At 43.3% G+C, this 26270-nt stretch overlaps 1 protein-coding gene across 4 annotated transcripts in view; it reads right to left on the bottom strand.

Moving 5' to 3' along the window:
• Positions 1 to 26270, bottom strand: part of MID2 (midline 2) — a 143133-nt gene that overhangs the window by 11656 nt on the left and 105207 nt on the right. For all 4 annotated transcript variants that reach the window (XM_083371984.1, XM_083371987.1, XM_083371985.1 and 1 more), the window contains 4 exons: positions 24505 to 24653; positions 21940 to 22067; positions 20676 to 20819; positions 8428 to 8589 (listed from right to left, as the gene is read on the bottom strand). In XM_083371984.1, the coding sequence (XP_083228110.1) occupies positions 8428 to 8589; positions 20676 to 20819; positions 21940 to 22067; positions 24505 to 24653 (583 nt within the window). The remainder of the gene's footprint in view (positions 1 to 8427; positions 8590 to 20675; positions 20820 to 21939; positions 22068 to 24504; positions 24654 to 26270) is intronic.

The following is a 26270-nucleotide window of genomic DNA, read 5'->3' as shown; positions in this document are numbered from 1 at the left end:
TTATGGAATAAGCTGCCGGTTGAGCTCAGGATGGCACCTGACCTTCGCTCCTTCCGACGCGGTCTGAAGACCTATCTATTTGAACAAGCCGGCCTGGCCTGATGGGGGACGTGTTGGGGTTTTTATTGTGGATTTTTTATTACCATCTATTGTTTTAGCTCGGGCTCCTGTTTAATTCTTTTTTTAATTTTTGTATTCTGTATTTTTATATGTGCCCTGTTCACTGCCCTGAGTCCTTCGGGAGAAGGGCAGTATACAAATATAATAAATACTAAATACATGAAACCATTCTTTCAGCTTGTAATAAAATAAGACCTAAAATAAAAGATCAAGACGCCAGCTTAGATATACAAATCCAAGCTTTGACTACAACCAAAGAACCAACAATGCATAAGATAACAGAAGAAGTGGGACAATCAAACATTAAGACAGAGGACTCAACTGACCAACAAATACAGCTGATGGAAAATCCAGAAAAGGAAATGGCCACATTGAAAATGGAAATGACTTTCTATATAAAACAGAAGATATTTGAGAAAGAAGAACAGATTGAATCGAAGACAAATATATCAGAGCAAACATGGGGGACTGGAATAACAGGGAGACAATTTAACAAATACAAATGGGCTAGTTCTTCCAGAAAACTGGCAATCAAATGGTCTCTTTTATTTCAAATAACATATATAAGAATAGAGGGAGATCTATTTGACGATCTAAAAGCACTGATAAGGAAGCCCAGTTGGCAAAAGAAGAAAGCCAGAATAAGGTTGAATAAAATTGGGGTTTTAATTTGCTAGAGAGGATTTCATAGTATCGGTTAGGGGAATTGGGACTGGAATTTCTGCTGCTAAGTGATGCAGCTGCAGAATGTGACTAGACCCAATTTTACAACCATTTCTACCATGGTCATTAAGCAAATCTGGCTTCCCCAAGTGATGTGGCTTGTTGGAAATCAGGCCAGAAGTTTGCAAATCCGATCACGTGATCATGATCCTGGGACACTGCAACTGTCATAAATATGAGTCAGTTGACAGCATCTGAATTTTGATCACATGACCCTGGGGATGCTGCAACAGTCGTTAAGTGTGAAAAACGGTCATATGTCACTTTTTTCAGTGCTATTGTAACTTTGAATGATCACTAAAGAAAAGATTGTAAGCCAAGATCCACTTGAATTCCTCCTAAAGGGTTGGAAATGACTATGTTAAATGATCTAGAAAAAAAGTTTCCGGGTGATCCTCTGGAATATTGGGGGGGGGAAATCACTCCAGGAGAATCCACCATGGCTCAAGAGAGCTCTCAGATCATCTGCCTTGCTTGAAGAATGCTGACACCAAGATTTATGTTTCTCAAGTCAACAGTTGTTTTTTTTACCGACATGTTTCTAAACTGCTACCTATCCTTGCTTGCAACATGCAATTGAAAGGAACTTAACTCAACCCTTTGGGATTTCAGCAGAAACAGTCCCACTGGAAACTGGATTTAATTTCCCAATTAACTATTGTGCCTTGCATTCTAGATCTGCTAAAAAGACCAACCCAGGTGCGGGTTTTTTGAGAGGCGGAAATGGAAGAGCAAGATCTTGCAAAGCCGGGAAGACAATAAAATCTAATTCTGTGCAGCCTTTATTCTCTGTTCGCATTAATGTGAATTTTCCAGGCATACTGTGTAGGGGAAGGCTAACTCCCCTCAAGTGCTGGTCTAATAATCTGGTAGAGCTGCAGAGAGAAATATCAGGATATCGTTTAGTCTTTCTCCCCACAACCACAGCCAAAAGGCCAGTCTTTCCCCACAGCAAAAACACTGTTATTACGTTTTCTAGGAAAACATGCCCACGTGGCTTCACAATCTTTTTTCCACCCCTGATGGATGGTTAGATTCAAGGGCATTTTCCTCATAGGGGTGGCTCTGGCTGCAGACACCAATCAAAAGCTGAAAATCAGTTTTCTTCCATCCTGCCAGTGACAGAATGAGATACAACCTTAGTTCATCACAGTGTATGATTCCCAAGACTGGGAAAACTTGGGGTGTAGCAGGAGGTACTCTCCTGCTCCTTTAAGCCGTCCATCATCGTCTGATGCTACTTAACTGCATCCACAGCAGAAGCTTTATTGAATCATCAAAGTCCAGATAGATCTATAATGTGTGCAAGAAATTCTTAGATACGCTGCCAGGTTTTTCTCAACGGCACAAGATGCCTCGTATGGTTGTTGATAGAAGGAACTACAGAGAACTGAAATCCACCGTCAATCACCTTATCGTGGACATCAAGAGCTCTTTGAAGGCCACTTTGTGCTGCTCTATACAAACTGGGCAGCCCGTTGTCCACACATGCAACAAGCTGTATTCTCTTTGTTTTTCCACTTACAAAAAGCTGGATGCTGCCAGCCTTTTATTTTTTGCAGAACAATCCCTTCCTAATACATGGCCTGCCATGATTTATTTCACAGTGAAAGAGGCAAGGGAAGGGGAAGAATTGTGTTGGCTGTAATTAAATAATTGCAAGCAGCCACACGGTGAGCATTAATGGCCATAAACTGCAATAACTCAATGAGGCCATCCATATGTCAGGGGACAGTCGACAGAGGCATAGTTCAAGCATGAATTTCCCCGAGTATTTGAAAGCTACTGCTGCGAAAAAACAAACAAAAAAAAAGATGAGACTTGATAGGTTTTGCATGGAAACGTAAAACTGGAAGGAATCTTGCCATCTTTCCAGTTCAGTTGCCCTTAATCTAGTAAGAGCCTTGGTGGAGCAGTGGGCTGATGCCTCCTTAAGTAACACCAGCTGCCTGCAATTAGTGCAGGTTCGCATCCCACCAGGCTCAAGGTTGACTCAGCCTTCCATCCTTCCGAGGTAGGTAAAATGAGGACCCAGATTGTTGGGGCAATTAAGCTGACTTTGTAATAATGCCGCTTGGGGGTGTGTGAAAGCCCTAATAAGCAGGCATAGACACAGAATGAAGGCTATTGCTAAGCTTGTAAGCCACCCTGAGTCTGCGGAGAAGGGTGGGATATAAATGTAATAAAAATAAAAAATAAATAAATAATCAGCGTTATATTAGCTCCATGCAAAGGAACATGGAATACAAGTTCTCAAGACCAAGGAGAACAATCTGTCAACTCTACAAACGAATTTAGCCGAAGCCATTTTCCCTTCATTTTCGTTTGCCACAGAATTGGGAGGGGGGGAAAATGAGTGGTTTTTTTTAGCTTAGTCAAAACAATAAATTGTTCTGTGGGAACCAAGGTCATTGCTGGTTCCATCTTTATTTATTTATTTATTTATTTTAATCCCATTTATATCCCGCCCTTCTCCGAAGACTCAGGGAGGCTTACAATCTAAAGCACAAATCAATGTGCTTAGCAATAACCTTCATTCTATGTATATGCCTGCTTATTAGGGCTTTCGCCCCCCCCCAGTGGCATTATTACAAAGTCAGCTTAATTGCCCCCAACAATCTGGGTCCTCATTTTACCTACCTCGGAAGGATGGAAGGCTGACTCAACCTTGAGCCTGGTGGGACTCGAACCTGCACTAATTGCGGGCAGCTGGTGTTACTTAAGGAGGCATCAGCCCACTGCTCCACCAAGGCTAAAGCTTCCCTCAGAGAGCCTGTGCAAGTAGTTAATTGGGGATTATGGTTTATGACACATTACCGGGACGGGAAGTTCAACTTTGTAACATTGTAACCTTTGGGGGCGGAAAACAGTCTTGGGTCCACCTTTGATTGTGCCGATACTATGTAGCCAAATAAATATGTTCTTTAAGGAAACTTTTTTGCCTTGGAGTTCTATTTACTGGTCTCATCTACCGGAACCATGATACAATCTGTGTGCCAGAGATACCATAACCCACCCTCCCGAAAGACTTAGATAGGACCTCCACAATCCCTCAAGATATGAGCTTCAAACTATAATTTAGAGATAATGAGGGGGGTGTAGTAAATGCATGGGAAAATAATGCTACAATATCTGATTGTTTTTAAAGAACAATATTTAGATTAAGGTAAAGGTAAAGGTTCACCCGCACATGCGTGCTAGTCGTTTCTGACTCTAGGGGCCGATGCTCACCTCCATTTCAAAGCCGAAGAGCCAGCGCTTGTCCGAGGACGTCTCCGTGGTCATGTGGCCGGCATGACTAGACGCCAAAGGCGCACGGAACGCTGTTACCTTCCCACTGTAGTGGTCCCTATTTTTCTACTTGCATTTTTACGTGCTTTCGAACTGCTAGGTTGGCAGAAGCTGGGATGAGTAACAGGCGCTCACTCTGCTACGCGGCACTCGGGATTTGACCTGCCAAACTGCCAACCTTCTGATCGACAAGCTCAGCGTCCTAACCCACTGAGCCACCGCATCCCTTAATATTTAGATTACATTAAAATTAAAGCCTTTTATTTTTTTTACCCATCTGTTGCAGGAGAATGAAGGCTCCAGCTGACTAGAACTCACCTTCTCCCAGTGACTGGCCCATAGTCACCCAGTCAGCTTTCGTGGCTAACTGAACTCTATTCACAGTCTCCTGGTTTCTAGACTAGTGCCTTAACCACTAGACCAGGGGTAGGCAACCTTGGCTCTTTTATGACTTCAACTCCAAGAATTCCTGAGCCAGCCTGGCTCAGCATGGAAACCTCTCCCTTTCTCCTCAGCATGGCTGGCTAAGGAATTCTGGGAGTTGAAGTCCACGAGTCATAAAAGAGCCAAGGTTGCCTACCCCTGCACTAGTGACTAGACCAACCTGGCTCTCCCATGAGAGCACATTTGCTCCAAGCTCTTGTGCAGTGAAGGATCTGCAAGTGGCTTTTTGGACCAATCCAGAAATCCAGTTCCATGCATAGCTATGTGGCTATGTGTCTCCTAAGTAGAAACAACAGAGCCTCCTTGAGGGGTGCCTGCCCACCGTTGATTTTGAGAATCCATGGCTGCAGTTGGGAGTTCTCGAAAAACAATTCTGGATGCCCTGCAGGTGACCATGAACCTGGGTGAACCAAGTTCACCCTCCAGCTCTGCAGAGTTAACCAAGTTGAGGAACATTCTGAACAGTACTTGACAGGAACGTGAGTGCTGAGAAGCGAGAGGAATGACATAACCAATCAATCGTTATTCCCCAGCAGAAGCAGAGCTCAGCTGAAGCCCGTCAAAGCACATCTTTCTAGGAGTTCAAGAAGGCTGTCAGACTCTCTGCTCTGAAGAAGCTTTTGGGCAAGAGAGCTCCTGCATGTTTATTCATCTCCCCACTCCTTTAATTGTATTTTTATAATATTCTAGATTTTCTAAGTGTGGTTAGAAGCTGTCTGGAGTGCAAGAGAACTTACGTTTTGCAAATAGATGGGGACACTGCTCAATAGCACTGATGCTGGACTATAAGTGGGTGAACTATTGCAAGATTTTAGCAATCTCACACCCCAAATCCCCTGAGACCTGCAGGGGTCAAGATTAAACCATTCATCACATGTATCTGTCCAGTTTCTATCTGGACATGTTCAGAGAACAAGACTCCATTACTGCTCTGGGTAACTGATTCCTAACACTGTACAAGCATCTTCCTGTAATTTAAGGCTCTATTCATTGCCCTGTGCTTTGAGAGGACACAGGACGCATTTTGAGCTTCAAGCTGACTCCCTTTTCTATGTTACTACAATATCCCATCTTCCATCTTCCTTTCTCAAGACCAGACATTCCCAATCCCCTCAACTACTTCTCCTTGGATGTAATTCCCAAGGAGACTTCACATGAGAATTCAAAACTATCATGCACTAAAAGAATTCAAATCCTGCAAATGTCATTTCAGAAGGTAACTTACAAGTGGCTAGCCGACAATCCCATTCTAAAATGTGTTTTGCTGGAAAAAGCCACGCTGTATCTCTGCTCTAAAAACTTGGTCCAAGGGGGGGGGAACACCACGAAATCTAGGATTTAAGATCTTCTTTTCCAAAGTATCCCCCTAATTCCTCTGAAGAACCTTAATTCGACTGCTGGGCTGCAACTCCAGCAGAAGACGTGAAGATTGCACATGTAAAACTACCCTTGTATTACTGTACATTCCATGCTGTATAGCAGATGCAAGTGGTTTGAAAACAGAGGCAACCCGTCCCAAGTCAAGGAAATAAAGATGGTGAGGTCTACTTTAACAGACTCTGATTACAAATTGGTGGTACAGTCAGAAGCCCCCAAGCCATCTCATTTTCCAGTTTATGCTTCCTCTCTGACATACATTGGCTAACAGGTCATGAATCCTCAGCTGGGTGTTTGGTTACCGGTAATTTAACAGATGGAATTCCTCTGCAGTGTGGAGCATTGGGCCACCCCCTAATCACTCAGCTGCATGACAGACACGGCAGTCCATGTCATACCCTCTTTTCTCCTATAACCCTTTCTTGCTGGCAATTTACTGACACAAGTCAATACCCTCCAAAGGAGAGGCTTTCGTCAGGGCTCAGCATATCCAGCCAAACAATTCATCACTTTCTGAAATCCTTGCAAATCTGTGAGTGGTGTGATTTCATAATAAGCAAGCAAGCAAGCAAGCAAGCAAAAAGAGAAGATTTTCATCAAAGCTGTGCTTTTCTCCTCAACGCAGAGACAAGATTTGATTTGCTTTTTTTTATTTTTTGCATACATTCTTCTTTCTAGGGAGTTGAAGGAAGCAGCGGAGGCAATAAATCATTTTAAATGCCCAGTCCAACCCCAAAGATAGGAAAGATTGAAATAACAAAGTGGGAAGGACCCTGGGATCCATTAAAAGTCACTTTCCACAGGACAAATGAAGTTGGGTCTAAATATCCTCTAAAATAGGTTTGTGGATAATAGGTTCCTTCTCCTATCTCTGAGTCCATTCTTCCCATACTTCTGGCCCATCTCGTTCATCTCATGCAACTGTTCAAATCCAGTGGACCTCTAAGATTGGTTAACTTTGAGATGTTCACCAAAGGAAGCTTTCTTGTGCTCCAGTCTCCTCTTGGATGGACTTCCTGGACAGAGTGGTAGTAAGAAGTGGCAAGGAGCCTTGGTGGAGCAGTGGGCTAATGCCTCCTTAAGTAACACCAGCTGCCTGCAATTAGTGCAGGTTCGCGTCCCACCAGGCTCAAGGTTGACTCAGCCTTCCATCCTTCTGAGGTAGGTAAAATGAGGACCCAGATTGTTGGGGGCAATTAAGCTGACTTTGTAATAATGCCGCTTGGGCGGGGGGGCGAAAGCCCTAATAAGCAGGCATATACATAGAATGAAGGCTATTGCTAAGCACATTGGTTTGTGCTTAAATTGTAAGCTGCCCTGAGTCTTCGGAGAAGGGCGGGATATAAATGGGATTAAAAAAAAAATTTATTCCATAAATTTCCCTGTGTTATGGATTCAGGATATAAGACTTTTTAAAATACCTCTCTGGTGTAAGCTCCTTGGGGTTACTCAGAAAACATTGTTATTGTTATTATAACCAGGAAGATGCAGCCAATCTGGCCAGCAGTAATGGAAAAGAGTGGTCCAGTATCTTGAGATCCAAAACAGAAAATGCCTGCCCTAAATCTTTTCTCCAACCAGTTCTGAAAAACCTGATCTGCTCTATGCCCAAAATGTTAGAACCAGCCCTTCTCACAAGCAGCATTGCTTCCCTTTTCATTCAACTTGGAATACAAAACTCAAATACACATCAAAGAGGATTTTTGCTTTCTTTGAAAATGAAAGTACCATCTCCAGACACTTTTTCTCTTGTCTTTCAATCAGCTTCAATAGTCCACCACAAGCATTCTGGGTTTTGTCGCTGTGGCCACATTTTCCCCCTGTTGGACTGAAAAACTAGAGACTGTAGCAATCTGTCACACACACACACCCCATTCTGTTCGTGTCAGAGGCACTTCTGGGTGGAAAGGGTTAGTCGTGACATCACTGTTGCCCGGGGGACGCTCCTGGGAGATCCTTTCATGTCCCCATCAGAGATCTGAAGCAAATGACAGGAGCTCAGCCTGCCACACAGCAGCACCACTTGAGTCTTGAACATGGGCTTGCTAATCTCCAGCACAGCATCTTAACCACGTGAGCCACTCCACTCCACAGCCTGTTGTGATTCGATAATATGCAGTGCCCAACATGGCTTAACCTGATCACTCATTTTGCAAAACCGAAGGGGGTGGCTACATTTCCTAAAATACCTTGAACTACACAGTACTTAACTCCGTTATGGTTTAATGTAACATGGTGTGCAAACCCAGCTAGTGCTAGCCAGCCTTGATAAGCAGTCTAGGATTCTCCCTTTAAACTTAACCCCATTCCAGATTCTGAAGGACTGGAGTCCACCACCACACCTTTGTAGCAACTGCAAGACGTTCTTGCAGACTTTTTTTCCCATGCTTCTCTTCCATGCTCCATGCAGTTTTCTCTTTCCCCTCCCATTTCTGAACCAGGAAAAAAGCCCCAAGCCATGGAAATGCTTACTGTTAGTCTTGAGCCTTGCAGGCTCACTATTGCGGCTGCCAGCCTGATTGATTGCCTTGACGAGGAAGATATATCGCGTGCCGCTTTGCAACCCATGCACTGTATAATGGTTCTGCTTGATGTTGGGGACGATCATCCAGCTGTCCATAGAATTGTAGAGACCTGGAAAATAAAAGAGTAGAACAGCGGTTCTAAATATATATATATATATATATATATATATATATATATATATATATATATATATATATATATATATATATATATATATGTGTAAATTACTAACAAAGAATTAAAGGGAAACTGAAATGCATTTCTGACTCATTAGTCGTCATCAGCCAGCCATACCCTTCTGAGATTCGAACCATGGGCTGATTGCATATGAGGCAGTGTTATTTGCCTCTAAGCCACAAGGTCTCTCTCGCTCTGTTAGCTTTTTTTCTGCAAGGGAAGATATGTTTCAAATGTTAACTCTTTAGATTACCTTGCTAGGCCCCAAACATGGGGCAAATCTTTATTTCCTGTTTTCAGCCTATCTTGAAGGCTATCGAACAGGCAGTAGTCACACCGGACAATTCCTATATTTGTGTAAATTACTAACAAAGAATTAAAGGGAAACTGAAATGCATTTCTGACTCATTAGTCGTCATCAGCCAGCCATACCCTTCTGAGATTCGAACCATGGGCTGATTGCATATGAGGCAGTGTTATTTGCCTCTAAGCCACAAGGTCTCTCTCGCTCTGTTAGCTTTTTTTCTGCAAGGGAAGATATGTTTCAAATGTTAACTCTTTAGATTACCTTGCTAGGCCCCAAACATGGGGCAAATCTTTATTTCCTGTTTTCAGCCTATCTTGAAGGCTATCGAACAGGCAGTAGTCACACCGGACAATTCCTATATTTGTGTAAATTACTAACAAAGAATTAAAGGGAAACTGAAATGCATTTCTGACTCATTAGTCGTCATCAGCCAGCCATACCCTTCTGAGATTCGAACCATGGGCTGATTGCATATGAGGCAGTGTTATTTGCCTCTAAGCCACAAGGTCTCTCTCGCTCTGTTAGCTTTTTTTCTGCAAGGGAAGATATGTTTCAAATGTTAACTCTTTAGATTACCTTGCTAGGCCCCAAACATGGGGCAAATCTTTATTTCCTGTTTTCAGCCTATCTTGAAGGCTATCGAACAGGCAGTAGTCACACCGGACAATTCCTATATTTGTGTAAATTACTAACAAAGAATTAAAGGGAAACTGAAATGCATTTCTGACTCATTAGTCGTCATCAGCCAGCCATACCCTTCTGAGATTCGAACCATGGGCTGATTGCATATGAGGCAGTGTTATTTGCCTCTAAGCCACAAGGTCTCTCTCGCTCTGTTAGCTTTTTTTCTGCAAGGGAAGATATGTTTCAAATGTTAACTCTTTAGATTACCTTGCTAGGCCCCAAACATGGGGCAAATCTTTATTTCCTGTTTTCAGCCTATCTTGAAGGCTATCGAACAGGCAGTAGTCACACCGGACAATTCCTATATTTGTGTAAATTACTAACAAAGAATTAAAGGGAAACTGAAATGCATTTCTGACTCATTAGTCGTCATCAGCCAGCCATACCCTTCTGAGATTCGAACCATGGGCTGATTGCATATGAGGCAGTGTTATTTGCCTCTAAGCCACAAGGTCTCTCTCGCTCTGTTAGCTTTTTTTCTGCAAGGGAAGATATGTTTCAAATGTTAACTCTTTAGATTACCTTGCTAGGCCCCAAACATGGGGCAAATCTTTATTTCCTGTTTTCAGCCTATCTTGAAGGCTATCGAACAGGCAGTAGTCACACCGGACAATTCCTATATTTGTGTAAATTACTAACAAAGAATTAAAGGGAAACTGAAATGCATTTCTGACTCATTAGTCGTCATCAGCCAGCCATACCCTTCTGAGATTCGAACCATGGGCTGATTGCATATGAGGCAGTGTTATTTGCCTCTAAGCCACAAGGTCTCTCTCGCTCTGTTAGCTTTTTTTCTGCAAGGGAAGATATGTTTCAAATGTTAACTCTTTAGATTACCTTGCTAGGCCCCAAACATGGGGCAAATCTTTATTTCCTGTTTTCAGCCTATCTTGAAGGCTATCGAACAGGCAGTAGTCACACCGGACAATTCCTATTTTTGTGTAAATTACTAACAAAGAATTAAAGGGAAACTGAAATGCATTTCTGACTCATTAGTCGTCATCAGCCAGCCATACCCTTCTGAGATTCGAACCATGGGCTGATTGCATATGAGGCAGTGTTATTTGCCTCTAAGCCACAAGGTCTCTCTCGCTCTGTTAGCTTTTTTTCTGCAAGGGAAGATATGTTTCAAATGTTAACTCTTTAGATTACCTTGCTAGGCCCCAAACATGGGGCAAATCTTTATTTCCTGTTTTCAGCCTATCTTGAAGGCTATCGAACAGGCAGTAGTCACACCGGACAATTCCTATATTTGTGTAAATTACTAACAAAGAATTAAAGGGAAACTGAAATGCATTTCTGACTCATTAGTCGTCATCAGCCAGCCATACCCTTCTGAGATTCGAACCATGGGCTGATTGCATATGAGGCAGTGTTATTTGCCTCTAAGCCACAAGGTCTCTCTCGCTCTGTTAGCTTTTTTTCTGCAAGGGAAGATATGTTTCAAATGTTAACTCTTTAGATTACCTTGCTAGGCCCCAAACATGGGGCAAATCTTTATTTCCTGTTTTCAGCCTATCTTGAAGGCTATCGAACAGGCAGTAGTCACACCGGACAATTCCTATATTTGTGTAAATTACTAACAAAGAATTAAAGGGAAACTGAAATGCATTTCAGTTTCCCTTTAATTCTTTGTTAGTAATTTACACAAATATAGGAATTGTCCGGTGTGACTACTGCCTGTTCGATAGCCTTCAAGATAGGCTGAAAACAGGAAATAAAGATTTGCCCCATGTTTGGGGCCTAGCAAGGTAATCTAAAGAGTTAACATTTGAAACATATCTTCCCTTGCAGAAAAAAAGCTAACAGAGCGAGAGAGACCTTGTGGCTTAGAGGCAAATAACACTGCCTCATATGCAATCAGCCCATGGTTCGAATCTCAGAAGGGTATGGCTGGCTGATGACGACTAATGAGTCAGAAATGCATTTCAGTTTCCCTTTAATTCTTTGTTAGTAATTTACACAAATATAGGAATTGTCCGGTGTGACTACTGCCTGTTCGATAGCCTTCAAGATAGGCTGAAAACAGGAAATAAAGATTTGCCCCATGTTTGGGGCCTAGCAAGGTAATCTAAAGAGTTAACATTTGAAACATATCTTCCCTTGCAGAAAAAAAGCTAACAGAGCGAGAGAGACCTTGTGGCTTAGAGGCAAATAACACTGCCTCATATGCAATCAGCCCATGGTTCGAATCTCAGAAGGGTATGGCTGGCTGATGACGACTAATGAGTCAGAAATGCATTTCAGTTTCCCTTTAATTCTTTGTTAGTAATTTACACAAATATAGGAATTGTCCGGTGTGACTACTGCCTGTTCGATAGCCTTCAAGATAGGCTGAAAACAGGAAATAAAGATTTGCCCCATGTTTGGGGCCTAGCAAGGTAATCTAAAGAGTTAACATTTGAAACATATCTTCCCTTGCAGAAAAAAAGCTAACAGAGCGAGAGAGACCTTGTGGCTTAGAGGCAAATAACACTGCCTCATATGCAATCAGCCCATGGTTCGAATCTCAGAAGGGTATGGCTGGCTGATGACGACTAATGAGTCAGAAATGCATTTCAGTTTCCCTTTAATTCTTTGTTAGTAATTTACACAAAAATAGGAATTGTCCGGTGTGACTACTGCCTGTTCGATAGCCTTCAAGATAGGCTGAAAACAGGAAATAAAGATTTGCCCCATGTTTGGGGCCTAGCAAGGTAATCTAAAGAGTTAACATTTGAAACATATCTTCCCTTGCAGAAAAAAAGCTAACAGAGCGAGAGAGACCTTGTGGCTTAGAGGCAAATAACACTGCCTCATATGCAATCAGCCCATGGTTCGAATCTCAGAAGGGTATGGCTGGCTGATGACGACTAATGAGTCAGAAATGCATTTCAGTTTCCCTTTAATTCTTTGTTAGTAATTTACACAAATATAGGAATTGTCCGGTGTGACTACTGCCTGTTCGATAGCCTTCAAGATAGGCTGAAAACAGGAAATAAAGATTTGCCCCATGTTTGGGGCCTAGCAAGGTAATCTAAAGAGTTAACATTTGAAACATATCTTCCCTTGCAGAAAAAAAGCTAACAGAGCGAGAGAGACCTTGTGGCTTAGAGGCAAATAACACTGCCTCATATGCAATCAGCCCATGGTTCGAATCTCAGAAGGGTATGGCTGGCTGATGACGACTAATGAGTCAGAAATGCATTTCAGTTTCCCTTTAATTCTTTGTTAGTAATTTACACAAATATAGGAATTGTCCGGTGTGACTACTGCCTGTTCGATAGCCTTCAAGATAGGCTGAAAACAGGAAATAAAGATTTGCCCCATGTTTGGGGCCTAGCAAGGTAATCTAAAGAGTTAACATTTGAAACATATATATATATATATATATATATATATATATATATATGTGTGTGTGTGTGTGTGTGTGTGTGTGTGTGTGTGTGTGTGTGTATATGTGTATGTATATGTGTATGTATATGTGTATGTGTATGTGTATGTGAAGCCACATGCTTCTCCCAGAAGAAGGAAGCTAAAGCCACCAGCCTGATGATGACGGATGGGATTCCGTCGAAACGTTGCGCCTACACCTTTAGTTCTACGCGGGGAAAAACCCGAAAAACCAAGGAACCACATACAGGCACCCGCGAAATATATATATATATATATAGTTGCTAGAGCAGTTGGGGCCAAATTAGAAAGCTTTTCATAGTCCAAGGAACAGGTACCAAAGATAATAGCCCTTCTGCCTTTTCATCTCAGCACTTACTCCTTTGAAGTATTTAGCCTTCCTTGGGCTTACCTGGAACCACTGGCATACCGTACCACTTCTACAGCTTTTTGGAATGCAGAGATACGGTACACGGATCACGAGAGCAGGGGTCTTCAAACTCGGCCCCTTTGTGACTTGTGGACTTCAACTCCCAGAATTCCTCAGGCAGGCATAAAAGGGCCAAGTCTGAAGACCCCTGCACTAGAAGGAGCAGGAACAACCAAGGAAGCAGGAGGAGGCACACATATCCTTTCAGATCCCTTAATCTCTCACCAGGCAATTTGGAGAAACTATATGTAGAAAGTATATGTAGAAGTAGGACTGAAAAGGGATTATTGAAACTGATTGAACAGATTTTGCATAGAAGTCTAAGATCAGGAAAGCAAATTTAGCCTGCCAAGAGAACCAACCTATCAACATTTTAGTTGGAAGACCCAACTGTGCTGTCATAAATTTTACCCAAAGGGAACATGTGCAAGAAATAAACTCTTTGAGGAAAATTGAGAAGGGTTAGGGTTGCTTAAGCCTATCCCAGAAGCAACTGCTGGTTATGTACCTATAGTCTGTCTCCTAATGGAGAGTCTTTGCATAGGAAAAATCTACAGCTGCCCAAGACCCCAAAGCCATACAGTATGTATGTCCTCACTCCAACCTAGGTAACGAAATGTCTGCACGAAAACAACCAGGCTGAGAGAGCACCAGGAGGTAGATAGGCAGATAGGTAGAAGGTAGGTAGGTAGGTAGGTAGATAGATAGATAGATAGATAGATAGATAGATAGATAGATAGATAGATAGAAAGGTAAAGGTTCCCCCGCACATGCGTGCTAGTCGTTTCCAACTCTAGGGGCCAGTGGTCATCTCTGTTTCAAAGCCGAAGAGCCAGCGCTTGTCCGAGGACGTCTCCGTGGTCATGTGGCCGGCATGACTAGACGCCAAAGGCGCACAGAACACTGTTACCTTCCCACCGTGGTGGTCCCTATTTTTCTACTTGCATTTTTATGTGCTTTCGAACTGCTAGGTTGGCAGAAGCTGGGACGAGTAACAGGCGCTCACTCTGCTACGCGGCACTCGGGATTCGACCCGCCAAACTGCCGATCTTCTGATTGACAAGCTCAGCGTCCTAACCCACTGAGCCACCGCATCACTTATATAGATAGATATACAGTGGTGCAAATTAAACCAAAGGGAATAGGACAGAATACAGCAGGATATTTTTTTTAAAAAAAATCTGCTCTGATTTTCCCTATAGCAATTTTAGCGCAAGACACACAGAGGCCACGAGCTGGCCACCAGCTTGAGTAAAAAATGTCACACTTCCCCTCTCTGATCTATGGCCGGAAACCAGCTGAGAGATAACAAAGCCGGTAAGAGATAAGATGGGCAAACTAAGTGCAGGAAGTGGATTATCAGGCTTACGTTACAAGCCCTGTTCACTGGATACCTTTAATAGGAGATAACATCTCTTACAAATCACCAAAGTCTAATTTTACACCTTCTTTCTGCACCTTCTAATCCCAAACAGTAAACAGTTTAGAGAATGTGATCTTCTGGAGTGTCTAAAGGAAAATAAACATTGGTATACAAGAACAGGAGATGTTTGAGCTGCTAATTTCCAATTTACAAATTATAGCCGGTATGCGTGTGTGGTGTGTACAGGTGCCTCTAAATACAGGAACAAATATTTGCCACCCTGGACTATCTCGATAGCTCTTCCATTGCCACCTCAGCAATCTTCTTGATCTTCTCTATGAATCTTTTCTTGTCCTTCCATCAACCTTGGCAAGCATTTTTTCCTAGATTAACATTCGCCTGCATATCAAATCCGGAGTAAGTTTCTACTTGTTGATCATTGGATTAAGGGAGCAGCTAGTCTTTTGTTGTCCCAGGACTGAGGAACTGATTCTTCTTGCAGTGCATGGTACTCTTAGCACCCTTCCCCAAATCTATAATTCTAAAGCATCTCCTTTTTCTTGTTTCTTCACAATATACAGCTTTACCCTCATGGGGATAATGTGCAACTTTATACCAATCTGATCTTGAGAGTCCTCTCTATACAACACTATCTGCACTGCTGGCCTTCTGTCCAATCCACAACACTTTGTCCAGACTTTGGATTAAAACATGAATTTGGACTGGATGGATAGTTTAATTTTATCCAGCATGCTTTTTATACAGAGAGCCTTTTTTGGTGTTTAAAACATTCCATGGTCCATTCAAGTTCATTGGGAAATAAATCCCAAGAAGCATAACTGGACTAACTCCCAAGTTAATTGTTCCATCCTTCATTGAAGGTTAAGCTAGAAGTTCAGTCCCTGGTCCCCAAAGGTGGAACAAAAACTCCAATAAAGCTAGTTCAACAGACAAAGCAGCTCTGAAAATGGCAATACTTGGTATATTCCCTATTGTCCTCCTCTTATTGTTATTCAGTCGCTAAGTCATATCAGACCCTTCGCAACCCCATGGACCACAGCATCCCAGGCCTCCTAGTTCCTGCCCCCCATCTCCCAGAGTTTGCCCAAACTCATGTTCATTGCATTGAGGAGACTATTTAACCATCTCATCCTCTGCCATCCCCTTCTCTTTTTGCCTTCCATCTTCATCAGGGTGTTTCCCAATGAGTCCTCTCTTCTCATTTGGGGGCCAAAGTATTTGGGGTTCAGCCTCTCTCCTTTCAAAGAACAGTCACCGTTGATGTTCTTTAGGACTGACTTGATCTCCTTGCAGTCCGAGAGACTTTCAAATGTTTCCTCCAAGAGTGTAGTTCTGGCCTCCACAAAGATCTCTGGATGGACAGAGATGAGCTGCTAATTTTTTGCTCACAGAAAGCATATTAAAGGTATCTATATTCACCTGTAACCTCTGGCTTTCTTTGGTTTCTCCCCACCCTCTCCACTTCCCCTGGCCAAATGAAGGTTTGAAAGGAGTGTCGTGATTACCCAACCCAGGCAACACCTGGATGAGATGGTTAGATGCTGTCATAGATACATAGGGTTCCGCCGGTGAGAGATTGCCGGCGGGTGACACCCAGGGATAGGGCCTTCTCAGTGGGAGCGCCTGCCCTCTGGAACCAGCTGCCGGTGGAGCTGAGGACTGCCCCCGACCTCCGATCATTCCGCCGGGGCCTGAAGACCTGGCTCTTCGAGCTCTCGGGCCCAGACTGAGGAGGAATTTTTAATTTGGGGTTCTTTTTTAACTGACTACAGGGTTAATTTAATACTTTTTAATTTGTTCTTAATTTTTGTATTTTGGATTTTTAATTCCCTGTAAACCGCCCTGAGTCCTCAGGGAATAGGGCGGTATATAAATATAACTAAATAAATAAATAAATAAATAGATACAACGAACGAGAATTTGGGCAAGCTTCAGGAGAATTTGGAAGCCTGGAAGCCTTTTTATAATGTGCCTGGAAGAGAGGGAGATAAGAGATCAATCAATCCTTCTTCAGGGAATAATTCACAGGTAGCATCTGCTCCTCTCCTACTGACACCTAGGTGTACAAGGCAGGGAATGGCAAAATTTATTTATTTATTTATTTATTTATTATTGGGACTTATATGCCGCCCTATCTCCCGAAGGACTCAGGGCGGCTAACAACAATAACATACAATAAATACAGAAGTTAAAATAAAAATTAAAATTAAAGGATACAAAAATGTATAAAAATGAGGATACAATGGCTCTCTGCTGCAGCACCTTTGGCAGGGGCCTTCAAACTTGGCCCTTTTATGACTTGTGGACTTCAACTCCCAGAATTCATCAGCCAGCATGCCTGGCTGAGGAATTCTGGGAGTTGAAGTCCACAAGTCATAAAAGGGCCAAGTTTGAAGGCCCCTGAGCTAGTGCCACGAGAGACTTGGCTTTGTTGCACGGGATGATCTGCTGGAGTAAACTCTGTGATTCAGTTGGGCCAGGCCTCCTTCAAAAAGGAAAGGAGTTCTGCAAGAAGCCTCCAATGCTTCTTTTCTCTTCCTAACCCTCCCTTCTCTTGGATCTTCCTGCTGTCTGTCTGGAGGCCCAGCCTCGGTAACTTGCTGGCTGTTTCTTCCAAGCTTTCCACTCGCAAAGCTCAGGTTCTGCTGAGGCTGGCAGAGTAGAAGGAATTGGATTGCTCTGCGCCTGAGTGGAAAGAATAGAAGACCAAGGAGGGGCATAAAATAGAGAAGATATCCACAGGCTCCAGGTGGAGCAGTGTTATATCAGGTTTCCAGGCAAAATAGTGGCAGAAATTCCCAGTGTGGAACGACACAGCTGGTAGCCTTGAACTTGGCTTGGGGGTCTCAGAGACACAGCCTGGCATTCCTCTGTAAGAAGCTTGACTGCTGGCTAGGATGAAGCTTACGTAAGAGGTATCCTCTGTCAAAGCAAAGACACAAAATCCTCCTTACACCCCAAGGCAGTTCAAACCTATTGCTTCTTCCTCCTGTTATATGTCAACAGACTTTAAGCTTCACGACCTTGAATGAATGAATGGCCGTTGATCATTCATGTCACCATCATCTTTGCCCGGGAGCCTCTCAGCTTGACTCTGCTTTTTCCACAATGGCTGGAACGACAACCTTTATATTTCCTTTTCTGCCAGGCCAACAATTGGGGAACACTGATCCATGCTCATAGATTCAGGGGTGGAGGGGAGGGCCATTTAAGCTTTTGACTGACATGCTGGCCTGCCAAAGGCTAACTTTAATTCCTATCTCGATTGAAATCCACTTAGTGAACCTGATGATTCCCCATGAATGCAATAATCTTTCACTCCTATTGCTTTAACTATTGCCATCTCCGGGAACACCAGCTTAGGTGGAGAAGGCCTGCCTCAGTGTAACATCTAAAGTTATGCACCAAGACCAGAGGTCTCCAAACTTGGCCCTTTTATGACTTGTGGACTTCAACTCCCAGAATTCCTCAGCCAGCCAGAATTCTGGGAGTTGAAGTCCACAAGTCATAAAAGGGCCAAGTTTGAAGACCCCTGTCTTAAATCTAACAAACAAAATGGAGGCTGGCTGATGAACTCTGGGAGTTGAAGTCCACAAGTCATAAAAGGCCAAGTTTGAAGACCCCTGTCTTAAATCTAACAAACAAAATGGAGGCTGGCTGAGGAATTCTGGGAGTTGAAGTCCACAAGTCATAAAAGAGCCAAGTTTGAAGACCCCTGTCTTAAATCTAACAAACAAAATGGAGGCTGGCTGAGGAACTCTGGGAGTTGAAGTCCACAAGTCATAAAAGGGCCAAGTTTGAAGACCCCTGACCAAGACCATCAAGTGAGAAGCTGTAGTCCTTTCCGTCTTTGCCCTGAACTCGGGTAGGATCTATCCTCCCCTTTTTCCTCAGGTTCAGTGGGCTATGCTTTGCTAGAACACTTCTACCTACCAAAAAACAGATTAAACGCAGCGCCCATTGTAACGGTGGGATTGCTCAACCAAGCGCCATTTCAGAATTCAGGAAAGGGAGGTCATCTGAATTCTTTGCGCTAAATCACGAAGGAAAGCTAGCAGACCAGGGCAAAGCTAGGGTGCTTTCTCAATCTTGCTTGCCACAAATAGGGTGGTGGGGGGTGGGAAGTGACAGGCGCCAAGGACCAGGTACAGCATACATGGGAAGGTCCAATTAAATAGGATTGTTGCTAAAATGCTTATACTCAGGAATCTTCTCAACCAAAGGTCAGCACCTGCTTGGAATTTTATTTATTTATTTGTAGGATTTATAAGGCCACCTGCTCACCCTCAGTGACTCCAGGCAACTTACAAACAATTTTAAAAAAAACAACCTAAAAAGAATAAAAACAATAACAGCTAAATACGGGTCGACTGAATTTGGGTGTGGGGGGACTTAGTCCACTTGTGGCTATGTAGGGATTCTAGGTTAATCCCTCTTTTAACTCCACCTCCAGGTTCTGCCACTCCTTCTTCTACTTCTACGGGAAATAATTTTATGAACTTTATGTATGATTGACTTGCGAGGCTGGTGTGTTGTGCAATTAGCTCACATGGTGTAATAAGATGTAGGGTTTGTTGTCACTGTGAGTTGGGGGTGGGGGCACGAAGGGAGGCTCAAGCCAATCTCAATGTATGCATGGTGGTACTTTGACAATAAAAGCTCATTCATTCATTCATTCAAGCCATCTTAAGAGTGCCTTTGCTTTCTAACAGGACTCTACAATGCATTCCAAGGTAAGACAAATAAATTACACTGCGATTATCCGAGTCGGCTTTTAGCCAGCAAATGAAAATCACGGAGGCCTTTGTGGCTTGACTAAGGATTTAAAGTCAATACTAGCGGGGGATAAGAGATGCAGAACGATAAGAGTTGGAAGTTGGGGGTCTCGCAGCCGTGTCTCATTACTTGCAAACAACAACTGTTGCGGGAAGCCAGCTTCCCTCCCCTCTCACTATCACACCAAGTTAAGCAATACCTGTGCAACCTGCAGCTTATTTCTATTGCTTTTCTGATGAGTTTTCTTCCAGGTGAGCTATTAGAGCAACCAGAAACCAGCAAGCTAGCCAGAGCAGTTGGTCCTAGAGTACTGAGTAAAAACGCTTGCAGTCGATTCCCTCTTCTTCCCTGGACTGTGATTGTATCACGCTATTTCTGACGTTGCTAAAGGTCACCCTGAAAGTTCAGGCTGAGTTGAGAAGTCAACCGGGTGGAATAGGATGGACAGAGTCTCTAGCTATAGATTGAGCTATAGGTTTCAGCTAGCAATCTACCTGAAGCGTATCCAGTAGCCACAGAGCAAGTGGCTACTTCTGACACCTGCCCCACCATGGGTTCAACTCTGCATCTATGGTCCAGCAAGCCAGGTTTGCTCCTACACCTCATACAACTTGTAGTAAGTCATGAGATTTTTTTTAAAAGCGAAGTAGTTAAGTAAGACAATCCAATAAATCTCCTGGAAAAGCATCCATAAATTTCCTTCAAAGAGCCTTGAAAGAATTCAGCAGCTTATCAGGGAAAGCTCAATGAAGAGATTAGTCACACCGGCTGCCTGGGAGAGCAAGAGAGGATCAAGCTTCTCTATTGTGCACTGGAGAGACAGGGATAATTCTTGCTTGGACAACTGTGAAGGCCAAGATCCTTGATAGATTCATGCTCTACATCCCACCATTCACCCAACCACTAATTAACTTTTTATGAGATTGTCTAGCACAGCCACCTATTCATTCAAGTTACCTGCAGCTCCAGCAAACTACACTGCAATGGTCATGGTTGAGTAGCAGCCTGCCTCAATCATGGTGCCAGTAGAAACTGAAGGAACAGGCTAGTCCACGGTGACTTACTGATAAAGTTGGCCTGGCCGGTGAAGATGGTATACTGGAGCTCATATGAGCTGACGCTGAACTCATCATCTGAGATCCAGTGGACAGTGATGGTGTCATGGGAGGCGGTGCAAAGTTCTTCACGGACAGAGGGTGGGTTGGGTGCTGTAGAAGCAATAGCAGACAAGAGGTGAGCAGGTTCCTGTCCTCCTCGGGAGAAAGCATTCAGGGAAGGTGTCTTTGTTTTATAAAGGTAAAGGTTTCTCCTGTTCAGCTCTAGGGGACTGTCTACACCTCTGTTTCTTAGTCAAGAGAACCAGCATTGTCCAAAGAGACTTCTGTGGTCATGTGGCCAGCACGACTATATGCCGAGGTGCACGGGATGCTTTTTCCCATTGAAAACTCAGCCTTCACCTCCAAATGCCAACATTCTTTCAAAGTATTATTTTTTTCCCCTCCCTTCCTCGACACAAAACCACAACTGGGAACAGAATTTCCACTGCTCAGGCAAGGTGGCTGTTGAGTGAATTGCACCCAATTGCATGACCTTTTTGCCACAGTTGTTAAGCCAGTCACTGCAGTTGTTATCTGATTCAGGCAGACGTTAAGCCAACCTGGCTTTTCCCATTGATTTGCTTGTCGGAAGCCGACTGGGAAGCGGGCCGATGAGCATCCTGTGACACCCTTGTTTAATGAACCACAGCCATTCGCTTAATAATAGCAGCCAGAAATGCTGGAATTTCCATTGCTCAATGGAGAGATGATATGACCTTCCCATTTACAAGTGCATGACGTAGTGATGGAAATTCCAGTCCCAATTTCCATTGCTAAGGGAGGACTAGCTGTCCATTTACACCAGGGGTCTCCAAACTTGGTGGCTGTAAGACTTGTGGACTGCAACTCCCAGAATTCTTCAGCCAGCATGGCCGGCTGAGGAATTCTGGCAATTAAAGTCCACAAGTCTTAAAGCAGCCCACTTTGAAGAGCCCTGATTTACACCATACTGATGTGAACTTTGCAGCAGAGCATCCCTGTCTGGGGTTCTAGGTCGCAATTCTTGTTCTCTTTTGCGCCGGGCTGACAGAAATACATTCCCTTTCAAATACCAGGTAGGTTTTACTCTTGAGGTTATACAAGGCACAAAAGGAAGGAAGCAAATTGCATCCCCTCTGTTTATCCTACAAAAGTCCACAGCACTGGAAAATAAAAACGAGGGGGGGAGGGAAGAAGAGCAAGGCAGGGAAAGGAACCGCAGAAGACTTAAGACTGCCGAATCGGCACAAACCTGTTAGATAATCCAGCCCCTCCAGCAATTTCTTCTCTCTGGAAAAATCTAAAGCAAAGTTTTCAAAGGCATCGTTAAAATTGATATCGGGGATCAAAACTTGAGAGGATGCAGTTGCCATGGCAACCCTGAAAGACAGAAAAAGAGCATCGCTAACCATTAGGTGCGGCTTGTCGTTCCCAGGCGGCACTTTGATTTTTGATGAAAGAGCTGGAAACAGCCTTGCCATGTTGTAAACTCTTGTAGCAAAGGGGATGGGCAGGAGGGGGGGAGGGAGAGAGAGAGAGAGAGAGAGAGAGAGAGAGAGAGAGAGAGAGAGAGAGAGAGAGAGAGAGAGAGAGAGAGAGAGAGAGAGAGAGAGAGAGAGACCAGTAGGACAAAGATGGTGGAGACATTCCTGAATTTTGAAGGCAAGACAAAAGACTGGAAAGGCATTCTGATCTACCTAACCCAGTTCATTATTCCATTTCTTCATTTATTATTTACTTACTACTGGTATTTCTATGCCGCTACGGCTGCAAAATGGCTCCAAGAAATATACAGCAGAAGTAGAAGTTAGAAACATCAAAACAGTGACAATATTACTAATCGGCAAAGACAGGTCATTGATCTCAGCAAGGGCTGCTTGTCTAAAAGGAGGGCTGGAATACATTAACCACGTATAACTGAATTAATTATTAAGTTATGTATCAGTCTATAAAGGCCAGGATAGCATCACTGGCCTCTGATGCTGATCTTTATGTAATACCCTTGCATAATGAGTACATGTTGCTTGATGCTGGGCTGTTCTGAGAAGGAACCCGCTTGCGAAGATGGAGCGAGATCCATTCAAAGCAAGTCCAAAGGGGGAAACTTTTTTTTTCCCCGGGAAGATTTCTCTAGACTAGATGGATAGTCTAGAGAAAAGAAAAGACTAGTGGCAACATGATAGCAGTGTTCCAGTATTTGAGGGGCTGCCACGAAGAAGAGGGGGGGGGGTCAACTTATTTTCCAAAGCACCAGAAAGCAAGACAAGAAACAACGGATGGAAACTAATCAAGGAGAGAAGCAACCTGGAATTAAGGAGAAACTTCCTAACAGTGAGGACAATTAACCAGGGGCACAGCTTGCCGCCAGATGTTGTGGGTGCTTCATCCCTGGAGGTTTTTAAGAAGAGACTGGACAGTCACTTACCTGAAATGGGATAGGGTCTCCTACTTGAGCAGGGGGTTGGACTAGAAGACCTCCAAGGTCCCTTCCAGCTCTATTCTGATTGATTGATTGATTGATTGATTTCAGATTATGCAACACGTGGGAGGTATGTAGCATATGGGTTTCAGCGGCCCAGTTTGGCTGCCAGTTAGGTGTCTCCAGGGCTTTTTTCCTCATAGAACGCTCAGAACGGAGTTCCGGCACCTTTTTTGGATAGAACCTTGTAGGGTAGGCAAGGCGGGTTGTATGACGTGTGTGAGTTCCGGCACCTTTTTCTTTTAGAAAAAAAGCACTGGGTGTCTCTTTCCCATTTGTGGACTTTGGGTAAGTTCTTCCCCCTCTGGGTCTGTGCTTCCCTTGTCTTCTCCCTTCCTCACCAGGAACTGACAACTGCTTTGCAAACTTAACTTCTCTCTCTCTCTCCAGCTTTTCACTACACACAAATGAAGAACCGGATGTCTGCTCAGAGAAGACCCTTCACGAGGAGGATGAATGAGTAGTGGGATTCCTACTATTGACGCTTCCCATCGTACGGTGTTTAATGTATAGGATCTGTCCTTTCTCTAGCATCTGCAGGATGCATTGAAACTTTTGGGGACAGCCAGAAAGAAAACCAAAAAAATCCCTGCATTGTTTGAAGTGGAATCCGAAGCATTGCACGGATTTCTGAACAGCCTGCTGATTTCAGTTGTAGTTGGGAAAACCTCTTTAAAGCTTTTGAGCTGTACTTGGAGGCAAGGAGTTCCATGGGATTAAGAGCTTCTGTCTTGTGGCAGACCATCTCTGAACCTTGTCAAACACAAGGACAGTCAGTGTCCTTGTATGACTTTTGTTGTGATGCTACTCAGGGAATATTCCGGAACTTACAAAACCTGGGATAGGGGTTCCTTGGGAAGACAGCAGCTGGGGAGGGGGCCCTCAGAACTCTTAGCCAGAGAAAACGCTTAGAGAAAACGACTAAAAAAACACAATAGATTTTAAGCCAGAATTATTTTTGTTAGGCCTAATTGTGGGAAACTATGAGAAAAGAGTGTCTGTATCTAATGTTACAGGTATCAGTTGCAGCAAGAATCATATTCGCTCAACATTGGAAAAGTGTAGCTTTACCAACGGAGGTAAGAGTTAATTAAAAAATATTTTAGATTGTGCAGAAATGGACAGATTGACGTTGAAAATGAAAGAGAAAGAAGTTTCAGTATATTTTAGAATATGGGATACCTTTTATCAATGGCTAGAAAAAACGAGGTAGGGAGAAAGGGATCTAACACGCATTAGTAAGATAAATGATAAGATATATATTAAAAGAACTCTTAGCAAAACAACACCTGGAAACACACACACACACACACACACACATTATCTTTGGAGTGCTACCTTTCTGCCACATTCTTTGCGGTTTGCAGGAACCGTGCATGATCGCTCTCTTTCAAGATGTGTTCAGCTTGGTTGATGAGGACCGTGGACCGTTCCAGGCACTGCCGGCAGTTGGCTACCTGCTGGGCTAGCTTCCTCAGCTTCATCACCTTGGGGAAGGAAAACAGAGGATGCTACAACAACAACCGGAATCTCATTAGCAGGCATCATGTTTGGAGGAAACAGCAAGGTGTCTAAGGCATCGCTTTAAAATTAAGGGACAGGGGAGCGAAGTTGAGAATGAGCTAGCAGATGAAAGAAAGTTGATGGGGTTCCAGATCCAGCAGTGTGATCTCGCTGCCAACTGGATTCCGGGAAAGGAAGCGTTGTAACAACTACGGGCAAGGAGAGACCTTCTCCGTGGGGGACCAGACATTCAGACTGCAGGATAATACGTACTTAATAGCTCATGGAATCATTAGCAGTTGCCATAATGAATTCGTGAAAACATTTCCACTTTCTGATCCATCCCTCTGTCAGGTTTCGCTAGACCCAAAAACAGACATTCTCTTTTGTTTTGTTTTGTTTTAAAACTCCTAGCATTCTCTCTATTCCAAATTTTGCTTCAGAGGGACAAAGGGAATTTTAAAGAGATACTCATGGATGGCATATGGTTTTCTTGCACTAATCTGACAATAAGGCCACTCAGGAGTAGATGTGAATATCCTTATTTTTACTGAACATTCTGCAAGTCACTACATTTCTTTAACTTTCCATGGCCAATAAATTGGATGGGAGGATGGATGGATGGATGGATGGATGGATGGATGGATGGATGGACGGACGGACGGACAGACAGACAAGATAGATAGATAGATAGATAGATAGATAGATAGATAGATAGATAGATAGATAGATAGATAGATAGATAGACAGACAGACAGACAGAACGACAGTTAGTTTCCATCTGATCTCACAGGAAGACATCCAGAGGAAGCACAATAAAAGGGAAGAATCCCATCCTTGAAAAATGGGAGAATTTTTCTTCCTCTTGGAGGAATTTAGGGAAGCTGTCCACCTAATCTCTGGAGAGCATCAAACCATCACTTGTGTCTTGCCATAGCTTTGACTTGTTTCCGTTTACACCTCTCTCCTTCATTTCTGCTATCTTTCAGCTCTTTCTAAATACAAGTGAACATGTAAAGAAGGTCACTCGGAACTGAGTCTTGATGCCTCCTGGTGGTCAATGTCACCAAGACTGGATAACTTTTCGTTATTCCAGTTTTATTCTACTTGGTGTTTGGTTGAAAAGCACTGAATACATTGAATTAGAATGGGGAAGGGGACACAGATACCTGGTTCAAATTCTTCCTTTGTTGAAAGGGACCTTGGAGGTCATCTAGTCCAACCCCCTTGCTTAAGCAGAAGACCCTACACCATTCCAGACAAATGGCTGTCCAGTCTCTTCTTAAAAACCACCAGTCATGGATCACCCACAACGTCTGGATGCTCCTCTGGTTAATTGTTCTCACTGTCAGGAAATTTCTCTTTATTTCTAGGTTGCTTCTCTCCTTGATAAGTTGATAAATGACTGGAGTTCACCTCATGTTTCCCAGTTGGAAAGTATTATTCTGGAAAGCCAGGTTTAGTAGTTAAGGCAGGTTTTCAAAACAAAAAAAAATGCAAACATGAAGGCACATGCTAATCACCAACCATCTTTTTTAGGCTTTTCTTTGTCTTGGAGGAAGCTGTGAAAAGCAACAAAAATGATTAGGGGGCTGGAGGCT

The sequence above is a fragment of the Vipera ursinii genome, assembly GCF_947247035.1.
Source record: "Vipera ursinii genome assembly, chromosome: 12".
Lineage (NCBI taxonomy): Eukaryota > Metazoa > Chordata > Lepidosauria > Squamata > Viperidae > Vipera > Vipera ursinii.
Note: the sequence above shows the minus strand (reverse complement) of the source record. Positions and strands in the feature narration are given on the sequence as shown.